At 34.2% G+C, this 15,444-nt stretch overlaps 1 protein-coding gene across 1 annotated transcript in view; it reads right to left on the minus strand.

Moving 5' to 3' along the window:
* LOC139765356 (translation factor GUF1, mitochondrial-like) overlaps positions 1-15,444 on the minus strand; it is a 135,554-nt gene that overhangs the window by 26,147 nt on the left and 93,963 nt on the right. The window contains exon 5 of the mRNA XM_071692738.1: positions 12,740-12,823. Coding sequence (XP_071548839.1) covers positions 12,740-12,823 — 84 coding nt within the window. The remainder of the gene's footprint in view (positions 1-12,739; positions 12,824-15,444) is intronic.

Below are 15,444 nucleotides of genomic sequence, written 5' to 3' on the forward strand. Positions count from 1 at the left end.
TTTACATTAAGATATAGATCTTTCATTGATAAATCTCTTAAGTTAGCAAAGAAATAATTTTATAGAGTTGAGCCCAAACCTCCCATTGACACCAAGAATCTTTTAGTTCTCCCTTTTAATAATAATTTCACTTTGTTTCCCATGTTGCTTAAATCCTTTAATGTAAATGTTGCCTTTAGCAACAATAATACTATAAAGAATATATTAATCAGGAATTCACCAGAAAATTCTCTTGGATGCATCTATAAAGTGCCTTGTGGAAACTGTGATAAATTTTATGTTGGTCAGACTGGTAAGGATTTTTATGTTAGACTTAAGCAACATAAATATAGTATAAGAACGGGACAAGAATCAAATGCCTTGTTCAGTCACGTTAAAAACAATGATCATTGTATTGACTGGAGTAACACCATCTCAATTATTAACTCTAATCTGTTACCAAGAGAAATATCATTGAATCTTCTATTACTAAGAACACAAAGAATTATAATCTTTATATTAGCAATGGTCTATACAAGTTAGATAACTTTATTGTTGATAAAATTTGTAAAATGACAAGTTTATGAACGCTCGTTGTATGTTTTGGACAATCACATGTTTACCAAATGGCATCCTAGCTTCGGCTCTTCGATGTATATCAACTAACTGTTATACTTCTCTCCTGTGTCTCCCCTGATGATGTGATTGTTACATGAAAGTGAACTTGGGAATTTATCGTGTTTCATTTTCCCCGTGGACTCAAAGGAAGACATATACATATATTCACATGTACATAATTCATACTTGCTGCCTTCATTCATTCCCGTCGCCACCCCGCTACACATGAAATAACAGCCCCCTCCCCCCGCATGTGCCCGAGGTAGCGCTAGGAAAAGACAACAAAGGCCACATTCGTTCATATTCAGTCTCTATCATGTATAATGCACCGAAACTATAGCTCCCTTTCAACATCCAGGCCTCACACAACTTTCCATGGTTTACTACAGACGCTACACATGCCCTGGTTCAATCCATTGACAGCACGTCGACCCCGGTATACCACATCGTTCCAATTCACTCTATTCCTTGCACGCCTTTCGCCCTCCTGCATGCTCAGACCCCGATCACTCAAAATCTTTTTCACTTCATCTTTCCACCTCCAATTTGGTCTCCACTTCTCATTCCCTCCACCTCTGACACATATATCCCCTTTGTCAATCTTTCCTCGCTCATTTTCTCCATGCGACCAAACCATTTCAAAACACCCTCTTCTGCCCTCTCAACCACGCTCTTTTTATTACCACACATCTCTCTTACCCTTTCATTACTTACTCGATCAAACCACCTCACACCACATATTGTCATTAAACATCTCATTTCCAGCACATCCACCCTCCTGCGCACAACTCTATCCATAGCCCACGCCTCGCAACCATATAACATTGTTGGAACCACTATTCCTTCAAACATACCAATTTTTGCTTTCCGAGATAATGTCTTCGCCTTCTACACATTTTTTTCAATGCTCCCAGAACGTTCACCCCCTCCCCCACACTATGATTCACTTCCGCTTTCATGGTTCCATCTGCTGCCAAATCCACTCCCAGATATCTAAAAGACTTCACTTCCTCCAGTTTTTCTCCATTCAAACATTCCTCCCAGTTGACTTATCCCTCTACCCTACTGTACCTAATAACCTTGCTCTTATTCACATTTACTCTCAGCTTTCTTCTTTCACGCACTTTACCAAACTCAGTCACCAGCTTCTGCAGTTTCTCACCGGAATCAGCCACCAGCGTTGTATATCAGCGAACAACAACTGACTCACTTCCCAAGCTCTCTCATCCACAACAGACTGCATGCTTGCCCCTCTTTCCAAAACTCTTGCATTCACCTAAATAACAATCCCATCCATAAACAAATTAAACAACCATAGAGACATCACGTACCCCTGCTGCAAACCTACATTCACTGAGAACAAATCACTTTCCTCTCTTCCCACTCGCACCAATATATATATATATATGTATATATATATATATATATATATATATATATATATATATATATATATATATATATATATATATATATATATATATATTATCCCTAGGGATAGGGGATTAAGAATACTTCCCACGTATTCCCTGCGTGTCGTAGAAGGCGACTAAAGGGGGAGGGAGCGGGGGGCTGGAAATCCTCCCCTCTCGTTTTTTTTTTTTTTTTTTCAATTTTCCAAAAGAAGGAACAGAGGGGGCCAGGTGAGGATATTCCAAAAAAGGCCCAGTCCTCTGTTCCTAACGCTATCTCGCTAACGCGGGAAATGGCGAATAGTTTAAAAGAAAAAAAAAAAAATTATATATATATATATATATATATATATATATATATATATATATATATATATATATATATATTTTTTTTTTTTTTTTTTTTTGCTTTGTCGCTGTCTCCCGCGTTTGCGAGGTAGCGCAAGGAAACAGACGAAAGAAATGGCCCAACCCACCCCCATACACATGTATATACATACGTCCACACACGCAAATATACATACCTACACAGCTTTCCATGGTTTACCCCAGACGCTTCACATGCCCCGATTCAATCCACTGACAGCACGTCAACCCCGGTATACCACATCGCTCCAATTCACTCTATTCCTTGCCCTTCTTTCACACTCCTGCTTGTTCAGGCCCCGATCACACAAAATCTTTTTCACTCCATCTTTTCACCTCCAATTTGGTCTCCCTCTTCTCCTCCTTCCCTCCACCTCCGACACATATATCCTCTTGGTCAATCTTTCCTCACTCATTCTCTCCATGTGCCCAAACCACTTCAAAACACCCTCTTCTGCTCTCTCAACCACGCTCTTTTTATTTCCACACATCTCTCTTACCCTTACGTTACTCACTCGATCAAACCACCTCACACCACACATTGTCCTCAAACATCTCATTTCCAGCACATCCATCCTCCTGCGCACAACTCTATCCATAGCCCACGCCTCGCAACCATACAACATTGTTGGAACCACTATTCCTTCAAACATACCCATTTTTGCTTTCCGAGATAATGTTCTCGACTTCCACACATTCTTCAAGGCCCCCAGAATTTTCGCCCCCTCCCCCACCCTATGATCCACTTCCGCTTCCATGGTTCCATCCGCTGCCAGATCCACTCCCAGATATCTAAAACACTTCACTTCCTCCAGTTCTTCTCCATATATATATATATATATATATATATATATATATATATATATATATATATATATATATATATATATATATATATATATTTGACAGGCGCGCGAAAGAGAGACTTTTGGATGTTAATGTGCTGAGAGGTGCAACTGGAGGGATGTCTGATCATTATCTTGTGGAGGCTAAGGTGAAGATTTGTATGGGTTTTCAGAAAAGAAGAGTGAATGTTGGGGTGAAGAGGGTGGTGAGAGTAAGTGAGCTTGGGAAGGAGACTTGTGTGAGGAAGTACCAGGAGAGACTGAGTACAGAATGGAAAAAGGTGAGAACAATGGAAGTAAGGGGAGTGGGGGAGGAATGGGGTGTATTTAGGGAATCAGTAATGGATTGCGCAAAAGATGCTTGTGGCATGAGAAGAGTGGGAGGTGGGTTGATTAGAAAATTGGGGAAGAGCAGTGTGGTTTCAGAAGTGGTAGAGGATGTGTGGATCAGGTGTTTGCTTTGAAGAATGTATGTGAGAAATACTTAGAAAAGCAAATGGATTTGTATGTAGCATTTATGGATCTGGAGAGGGCATATGATAGAGTTGATAGAGATGCTCTGTGGAAGGTATTAAGAATATATGGTGTGGGAGGCAAGTTGTTAGAAGCAGTGAAAAGTTTTTATCGAGGATGTAAGGCATGTGTACGTGTAGGAAGAGAGGAAAGTGATTGGTTCTCAGTGAATGTAGGTTTGCGGCAGGGATGTGTGATGTCTCCATGGTTGTTTAATTTGTTTATGGATGGGGTTGTTAGGGAGGTAAATGCAAGAGTTTTGGAAAGAGGGGCAAGTATGAAGTCTGTTGGGGATGAGAGAGCTTGGGATGTGAGTCAGTTGTTGTTTGCTGATGATACAGCGCTGGTGGCTGATTCATGTGAGAAACTGCAGAAGCTGGTGACTGAGTTTGGTAAAGTGTGTGAAAGAAGAAAGTTAAGAGTAAATGTGAATAAGAGCAAGGTTGTTAGGTACAGTAGGGTTGAGGGTCAAGTCAATTGGGAAGTAAGTTTGAATGGAGCAAAACTGGAGGAAGCAAAGTGTTTTAGATATCTGGGAGTGGATCTGGCAGCGGATGGAACCATGGAAGCGGAAGTGGATCATAGGGTGGGGGAGGGGGCGAAAATCCTGGGAGCCTTGAAGAATGTGTGGAAGTCGAGAACATTATCTCGGAAAGCAAAAATGGGTATGTTTGAAGGAATAGTGGTTCCAACAATGTTGTATGGTTGCGAGGCATGGGCTATGGATAGAGTTGTGCGCAGGAGGATGGATGTGCTGGAAATGAGATGTTTGAGGACAATGTGTGGTGTGAAGTGGTTTTGATCGAGTAAGTAACGTAAGGGTAAGAGAGATGTGTGGAAATAAAAAGAGCGTGGTTGAGAGAGCAGAAGAGGGTGTTTTGAAATGGTTTGGGCACATGGAGAGAATGAGTGAGGAAAGATTGACCAAGAGGATATATGTGTCGGAGGTGGAGGGAACGAGGAGAAGTGGGAGACCAAATTGGAGGTGGAAAGATGGAGTGAAAAAGATTTTGTGTGATCGGGGCCTGAACAAGCAGGAGGGTGAAAGGAGGGCAAGGAATAGAGTGAATTGGATCGATGTGGTATACCGGGGTTGACGTGCTGTCAGTGGATTGAATCAGGGCATGTGAAGCGTCTGGGGTAAACCATGGAAAGCTGTGTAGGTATGTATATTTGCGTGTGTGGACGTATGTATATACATGTGTATGGGGGTGGGTTGGGCCATTTCTTTCGTCTGTTTCCTTGCGCTACCTCGCAAACGCGGGAGACAGCGATAAAGGAAAAAAAAATATATATATATATATATTTGAAGGTTTGTTGAATGTGTTTGATGATAGAGTGGCAGATATAGAGTGTTTTGGTCGAGGTGGTGTGCAAAGTGAGAGGGTTAGGGAAAATGATTTGGTAAACAGAGAAGCGGTAGTAAAAGCTTTGCGGAAGATGAAAACCGGCAAGGCAGCAGGTTTGGATGGTATTGTAGTGGAATTTATTAAAAAAGGGGGTGACTGTATTGTTGACTGGTTGGTAAGGTTATTCAATGTATGTATGACTCATGGTGAGGTGCCTGAGGATTGGCGGAATGCGTGCATAGTGCCACTGTACAAAGGCAAAGGGGATAAGAGTGAGTGCTCAAATTACAGAGGTATAAGTTTGTTGAGTATTCCTGGTAAATTATATGGGAGGGTATTGATTGAGAGGGTGAAGGCATGCACAGAGCATCAGACTGGGGAAGAGCAGTGTGGTTTCAGAAGTGGTATAGGATGTGTGGATCAGGTGTTTGCTTTGAAGAATATATGTGAGAAATACTTAGAAAAGCAAATGGATTTGTATGTAGCATTTATGGATCTGGAGAAGGCATATGATAGAGTTGATAGAGATGCTCTGTGGAAGGTATTAAGAGTATATGGTGTGGGAGGCAAGTTGTTAGCAGTGAAAAGTTTTTATCGAGGATGTAAGGCATGTGTAAGTGTAGGAAGAGAGGAAAGTGATTGGTTCTCAGTGAATGTAGGTTTGCGGCAGGGATGTGTGATGTTTCCATGGTTGTTTAATTTGTTTATGGATGGGGTTGTTAGGGAGGTGAATGCAAGAGTTTTGGAAAGAGGGGCAAGTATGAAGTCTGTTGTGAATGAGAGAGCTTGGGAAGTGAGTCAGTTGTTGTTTGCTGATGATACAGCGCTGGTGGCTGATTCATGTGAGAAACTGCAGAAGCTGGTGACTGAGTTTGGTAGTAAAGTGTGTGAAAGAAGAAAGTTAAGAGTAAATGTGAATAAGAGCAAGGTTATTAAGTACAGTAGGGTTGAGGGTCAAGTCAATTGGGAGGTAAGTTTGAATGGAGAAAAACTGGAGGAAGTAAAATGTTTTAGATATCTGGGAGTGGATCTGGCAGCGGATGGTACCATGGAAGCGGAAGTGAATCATACGGTGGGGGAGGGGGCGAAAATCCTGGGAGCCTTGAAGAATGTGTGGAAGTCGAGAACATTATCTTTATCCCTGGGGATAGGGGAGAAAGAATACTTCCCACGTATTCCCTGCGTGTCGTAGAAGGCGACTAAAAGGGGAGGGAGCGGGGGGCTGGAAATCCTCCCCTCTCGTTTTTTTTTTTTTTTTTTTTTCCAAAAGAAGGAACAGAGAATTGGGCCAGGTGAGGGTATTCCCTCAAGGCCCAGTCCTGTGTTCTTAACGCTAGCTCGCTAATGCGGGAAATGGCGAATAGTTTGAAAGAAAGAAAAAGATCTTAGTTTGTGTCTAATGTACTAAATCATTTTCAGTTCATTTTCTAAAAATTCATGATCTGAAAGCCTATATGTCTTGAGGTACCTAGATATGAAAGCCGGTCTTTTTACATTAATATAATGAATAATAGTGGACATAAGACAATATCTATGTAGGTTTTGTGTAAACCTCAGTTTTCAAGATCACATTTTGTTTCCCAAGATGTTTGGGATGAAGGTTAACACATCATCCACCGGGAATGATGATGGTCAACAGCGATTTCACATTAAAACTCACTAATCTTTTAGATATATCACATTTATGGTTTTCAGCTTTCAAACCAGATCCTCGCTATCTTTTTACGAGCGAATCTGAAATGGTGCCCACAAAGGGAGACATTAATGTCACAACCACTTGGATATCTTATATGTAGCAGAACTATAGAGCTTATAATTGGCCTTAGGAGGTTATCTGGCTTGTAGGTCATGATTAAACTGAAATACTCTTATAGATTAGTGAGTTTTGATGTGCACACACACATTTAGACACCCCAGTCTGAGCCTTCGAGAAGGATGAGCATCCCCGCATGACTCCTTCTGTTTCCCCTTCTCAGAAATTGAAATACAAGAAGGGCAGGGTTTCCAGCCCCCGCTCCCGTCCCTTTTAGTCGCCTTCTTTGAAACACATGGACTACAGAGGTAGACTTCTATCCCCCCTACCTCACCGATAGTTATATAATGTATGGTATATAGTTATATAATGTATGGTATACAGTTATATAATGTATGGTATACAGTTATATAATGTATGGTATATAGTTATATAATGTATGGTATATAGTTATATAATGTATGGTATATAGTTATATAATGTATGGTATATAGTTATATAATGTATGGTATACAGTTATATAATGTATGGTATACAGTTATATAATGTATGGTATACAGTTATATAATGTATGGTATATAGTTATATAATGTATGGTATACAGTTATATAATGTATGGTATATAGTTATATAATGTATGGTATACAGTTATATAATGTATGGTATACAGTTATATAATGTATGGTATATAGTTATATAATGAATGGTATACAGTTATATAATGTATGGTATATAGTTATATAATGTATGGTATACAGTTATATAATGTATGGTATATAGTTATATAATGTATGGTATACAGTTATATAATGTATGGTATACAGTTATACAATGTATGGTATACAGTTATATAATGTATGGTATATAGTTATATAATGTATGGTATACAGTTATATAATGTATGGTGTATATAGTTATATAATGTATGGTATACAGTTATATAATGTATGGTATACAGTTATATAATGTATGGTATATAGTTATATAATGTATGGTATATAGTTATATAATGTATGGTATATAGTTATATAATGTATGGTATATAGTTATATAATGTATGGTATACAGTTATATAATGTATGGTATATAGTTATATAATGTATGGTATATAGTTATATAATGTATGGTATATAGTTATATAATGTATGGTATACAGTTATATAATGTATGGTATATAGTTATATAATGTATGGTATATAGTTATATAATGTATGGTATATAGTTATATAATGTATGGTATACAGTTATATAATGTATGGTATACAGTTATATAATGTATGGTATATAGTTATATAATGTATGGTATATAGTTATATAATGTATGGTATATAGTTATATAATGTATGGTATATAGTTATATAATGTATGGTATACAGTTATATAATGTATGGTATATAGTTATATAATGTATGGTATATAGTTATATAATGTATGGTATATAGTTATATAATGTATGGTATATAGTTATATAATGTATGGTATATAGTTATATAATGTATGGTATACAGTTATATAATGTATGGTATATAGTTATATAATGTATGGTATATAGTTATATAATGTATGGTATACAGTTATATAATGTATGGTATATAGTTATATAATGTATGGTATATAGTTATATAATGTATGGTATACAGTTATATAATGTATGGTATATAGTTATATAATGTATGGTATATAGTTATATAATGTATGGTATACAGTTATATAATGTATGGTATATAGTTATATAATGTATGGTATATAGTTATATAATGTATGGTATACAGTTATATAATGTATGGTATATAGTTATATAATGTATGGTATATAGTTATATAATGTATGGTATACAGTTATATAATGTATGGTATATAGTTATATAATGTATGGTATATAGTTATATAATGTATGGTATATAGTTATATAATGTATGGTATATAGTTATATAATGTATGGTATACAGTTATATAATGTATGGTATATAGTTATATAATGTATGGTATATAGTTATATAATGTATGGTATATAGTTATATAATGTATGGTATATAGTTATATAATGTATGGTATATAGTTATATAATGTATGGTATACAGTTATATAATGTATGGTATATAGTTATATAATGTATGGTATATAGTTATATAATGTATGGTATATAGTTATATAATGTATGGTATATAGTTATATAATGTATGGTATATAGTTATATAATGTATGGTATATAGTTATATAATGTATGGTATATAGTTATATAATGTATGGTATATAGTTATATAATGTATGGTATACAGTTATATAATGTATGGTATATAGTTATATAATGTATGGTATATAGTTATATAATGTATGGTATATAGTTATATAATGTATGGTATATAGTTATATAATGTATGGTATATAGTTATATAATGTATGGTATATAGTTATATAATGTATGGTATATAGTTATATAATGTATGGTATATAGTTATATAATGTATGGTATATAGTTATATAATGTATGGTATATAGTTATATAATGTATGGTATATAGTTATATAATGTATGGTATATAGTTATATAATGTATGGTATATAGTTATATAATGTATGGTATATAGTTATATAATGTATGGTATATAGTTATATAATGTATGGTATATAGTTATATAATGTATGGTATATAGTTATATAATGTATGGTATATAGTTATATAATGTATGGTATATAGTTATATAATGTATGGTATATAGTTATATAATGTATGGTATATAGTTATATAATGTATGGTATATAGTTATATAATGTATGGTATATAGTTATATAATGTATGGTATATAGTTATATAATGTATGGTATATAGTTATATAATGTATGGTATATAGTTATATAATGTATGGTATATAGTTATATAATGTATGGTATATAGTTATATAATGTATGGTATATAGTTATATAATGTATGGTATATAGTTATATAATGTATGGTATATAGTTATATAATGTATGGTATATAGTTATATAATGTATGGTATATAGTTATATAATGTATGGTATATAGTTATATAATGTATGGTATATAGTTATATAATGTATGGTATATAGTTATATAATGTATGGTATATAGTTATATAATGTATGGTATATAGTTATATAATGTATGGTATATAGTTATATAATGTATGGTATATAGTTATATAATGTATGGTATATAGTTATATAATGTATGGTATACAGTTATATAATGTATGGTATATAGTTATATAATGTATGGTATATAGTTATATAATGTATGGTATATAGTTATATAATGTATGGTATATAGTTATATAATGTATGGTATATAGTTATATAATGTATGGTATATAGTTATATAATGTATGGTATATAGTTATATAATGTATGGTATATAGTTATATAATGTATGGTATATAGTTATATAATGTATGGTATATAGTTATATAATGTATAATATAATGTATGGTATATAGTTATATAATGTATGGTATACAGTTATATAATGTATGGTATATAGTTATATAATGTATGGTATATAGTTATATAATGTATGGTATATAGTTATATAATGTATGGTATATAGTTATATAATGTATGGTATATAGTTATATAATGTATGGTATATAGTTATATAATGTATGGTATATAGTTATATAATGTATGGTATATAGTTATATAATGTATGGTATATAGTTATATAATGTATGGTATATAGTTATATAATGTATGGTATATAGTTATATAATGTATGGTATATAGTTATATAATGTATGGTATATAGTTATATAATGTATGGTATATAGTTATATAATGTATGGTATATAGTTATATAATGTATGGTATATAGTTATATAATGTATGGTATATAGTTATATAATGTATGGTATATAGTTATATAATGTATGGTATATAGTTATATAATGTATGGTATATAGTTATATAATGTAAGGTATATAGTTATAATAATGTAGGAAGTTATATAATTATGGTATATAGTTATATAATGTATAATGTAAAATGTATGTAAGTTATATATTATGTATTGTTAAATAAGATTCATATATGAATAATTGTTAATTATAGTCAATGTTACAAAATTAGTAATAGGAAAATGTATAATAAGTTATAAATGAAAGTTAATAAGATTGTATAGGTAAATATTTCATTACGGAACCTCAAGAGTTATAAATATAATTTCTAACTCAAATCGTAACAATGACACATTTAGATAAGTTATTACAAAACATGTTACACTCAAATTCTGTAACACGGAAACATGACAACCTCAAGATTCAGTAACACGGACAACATGTTACAACCTAAGATTCAGTAACACTGGATGAACATGTTACACTAATTCAGTAACATGGATATAACATGTTACAACTCAGATTCAGTAACACTGGAACATGTTACAACTCAAGATTCAGTAACACGGAAACATGTTACAACCTCAAGATTCAGTAACACGGAAACATGTTACAACCTCAAGATTCAGTAACACGGAAACATGTTACAACCTCAAGATTCAGTAACACGGAAACATGTTACAACCTCAAGATTCAGTAACACGGAAACATGTTACAACCTCAAGATTCAGTAACACGGAAACATGTTACAACCTCAAGATTCAGTAACACGGAAACATGTTACAACCTCAAGATTCAGTAACACGGAAACATGTTACAACCTCAAGATTCAGTAACACGGAAACATGTTACAACCTCAAGATTCAGTAACACGGAAACATGTTACAACCTCAAGATTCAGTAACACGGAAACATGTTACAACCTCAAGATTCAGTAACACGGAAACATGTTACAACCTCAAGATTCAGTAACACGGAAACATGTTACAACCTCAAGATTCAGTAACACGGAAACATGTTACAACCTCAAGATTCAGTAACACGGAAACATGTTACAACCTCAAGATTCAGTAACACGGAAACATGTTACAACCTCAAGATTCAGTAACACGGAAACATGTTACAACCTCAAGATTCAGTAACACGGAAACATGTTACAACCTCAAGATTCAGTAACACGGAAACATGTTACAACCTCAAGATTCAGTAACACGGAAACATGTTACAACCTCAAGATTCAGTAACACGGAAACATGTTACAACCTCAAGATTCAGTAACACGGAAACATGTTACAACCTCAAGATTCAGTAACACGGAAACATGTTACAACCTCAAGATTCAGTAACACGGAAACATGTTACAACCTCAAGATTCAGTAACACGGAAACATGTTACAACCTCAAGATTCAGTAACACGGAAACATGTTACAACCTCAAGATTCAGTAACACGGAAACATGTTACAACCTCAAGATTCAGTAACACGGAAACATGTTACAACCTCAAGATTCAGTAACACGGAAACATGTTACAACCTCAAGATTCAGTAACACGGAAACATGTTACAACCTCAAGATTCAGTAACACGGAAACATGTTACAACCTCAAGATTCAGTAACACGGAAACATGTTACAACCTCAAGATTCAGTAACACGGAAACATGTTACAACCTCAAGATTCAGTAACACGGAAACATGTTACAACCTCAAGATTCAGTAACACGGAAACATGCTTCCCTCATCACTAAGATGAGCTGTAATCTTGAGATATAAGAACTTTTGTATACTTCGCAGAAGTAGACTGGACTCCATCTTGTAAACATATGTAGACCCTGTAGCTTTAATGTAATACTTTATAATATGATTGTCCCTCCTCGGCCATCTGACTGATATCTTCAGTCATATATTTCGTCTTACACTGTTCATTCCATATTCACCACAACTTGCCCATCACTTACTTCCTAAGTCTTTGTCTTTAATTATCATTTAGCAACAATAACTGTCTTAACATTAAGATCATGATGACTGAAGCAAATACTGCACTGAACTTACACACTTAGAGAGAACGTCTTTCCGCACAGCCTGTATGTTGGTTCGTGCCAGGATCTTGGCTCCAACAGCTGCCTGGATTGCAATCTGGAAACATAGTTGTGAACAACAGTAACATGAACTGCTCCTGTATCATGTAAACATAATTGTGAACAACAGTAACATGAACTGCTCCTGTATCATGTAAACATAATTGTGAACAACAGTAACATGAACTGCTCCTGTATCATGTAAACATAATTGTGAACAACAGTAACATGAACTGCTCCTGTATCATGTAAACATAATTGTGAACAACAGTATCATGAACTGCTCCTGTATCATGTAAACATAATTGTGAACAACAGTAACATGAACTGCTCCTGTATCATGTAAACATAATTGTGAACAACAGTAACATGAACTGCTCCTGTATCATGTAAACATAATTGTGAACAACAGTAACATGAACTGCTCCTGTATCATGTAAACATAATTGTGAACAACAGTAACATGAACTGCTCCTGTATCATGTAAACATAATTGTGAACAACAGTAACATGAACTGCTCCTGTATCATGTAAACATAATTGTGAACAACAGTAACATGAACTGCTCCTGTATCATGTAAACATAATTGTGAACAACAGTAACATTGAACTGCTCCTGTATCATGTAAACATAATTGTGAACAACAGTAACATGAACTGCTCCTGTATCATGTGAACATAATTGTGAACAACAGTAACATGAACTGCTCCTGTATCATGTAAACATAATTGTGAACAACAGTAACATTGAACTGCTCCTGTATCATGTAAACATAATTGTGAACAACAGTAACATGAACTGCTCCTGTATCATGTAAACATAATTGTGAACAACAGTAACATTGAACTGCTCCTGTATCATGTAAACATAATTGTGAACAACAGTAACATGAACTGCTCCTGTATCATGTAAACATAATTGTGAACAACAGTAACATGAACTGCTCCTGTATCATGTAAACATAATTGTGAACAACAGTAACATGAACTGCTCCTGTATCATGTAAACATAATTGTGAACAACAGTAACATGAACTGCTCCTGTATCATGTAAACATAATTGTGAACAACAGTAACATGAACTGCTCCTGTATCATGTAAACATAATTGTGAACAACAGTAACATGAACTGCTCCTGTATCATGTAAACATAATTGTGAACAACAGTAACATGAACTGCTCCTGTATCATGTAAACATAATTGTGAACAACAGTAACATGAACTGCTCCTGTATCATGTAAACATAATTGTGAACAACAGTAACATGAACTGCTCCTGTATCATGTAAACATAATTGTGAACAACAGTAACATGAACTGCTCCTGTATCATGTAAACATAATTGTGAACAACAGTAACATGAACTGCTCCTGTATCATGTAAACATAATTGTGAACAACAGTAACATGAACTGCTCCTGTATCATGTAAACATAATTGTGAACAACAGTAACATGAACTGCTCCTGTATCATGTAAACATAATTGTGAACAACAGTAACATGAACTGCTCCTGTATCATGTAAACATAATTGTGAACAACAGTAACATGAACTGCTCCTGTATCATGTAAACATAATTGTGAACAACAGTAACATGAACTGCTCCTGTATCATGTAAACATAATTGTGAACAACAGTAACATGAACTGCTCCTGTATCATGTAAACATAATTGTGAACAACAGTAACATGAACTGCTCCTGTATCATGTAAACATAATTGTGAACAACAGTAACATGAACTGCTCCTGTATCATGTAAACATAATTGTGAACAACAGTAACATGAACTGCTCCTGTATCATGTAAACATAATTGTGAACAACAGTAACATGAACTGCTCCTGTATCATGTAAACATAATTGTGAACAACAGTAACATGAACTGCTCCTGTATCATGTAAACATAATTGTGAACAACAGTAACATGAACTGCTCCTGTATCATGTAAACATAATTGTGAACAACAGTAACATGAACTGCTCCTGTATCATGTAAACATAATTGTGAACAACAGTAACATGAACTGCTCCTGTATCATGTAAACATAATTGTGAACAACAGTAACATGAACTGCTCCTGTATCATGTAAACATAATTGTGAACAACAGTAACATGAACTGCTCCTGTATCATGTAAACATAATTGTGAACAACAGTAACATGAACTGCTCCTGTATCATGTAAACATAATTGTGAACAACAGTAACATGAACTGCTCCTGTATCATGTAAACATAATTGTGAACAACAGTATCATGAACTGCTCCTGTATCATGTAAACATAATTGTGAACAACAGTATCATGAACTGCTCCTGTATCATGTAAACATAATTGTGAACAACAGTATCATGAACTGCTCCTGTATCATGTAAACATAATTGTGAACAACAGTATCATGAACTGCTCCTGTATCATGTAAACATAATTGTGAACAACAGTATCATGAACTGCTCCTGTATCATGTAAACATAATTGTGAACAACAGTATCATGAACTGCTCCTGTATCATGTAAACATAATTGTGAACAACAGTAACATGAACTGCTCCTGTATCATGTAAACATAATTGTGAACAACAGTAACATGAACTGCTCCTGTATCATGTAAACATAATTGTGAACAACAGTAACATGAACTGCTCCTGTATCATGTAAACATAATTGTGAACAACAGTAACATGA

This window comes from Panulirus ornatus, chromosome 54 (genome assembly GCF_036320965.1).
Source record: "Panulirus ornatus isolate Po-2019 chromosome 54, ASM3632096v1, whole genome shotgun sequence".
Lineage (NCBI taxonomy): Eukaryota > Metazoa > Arthropoda > Malacostraca > Decapoda > Palinuridae > Panulirus > Panulirus ornatus.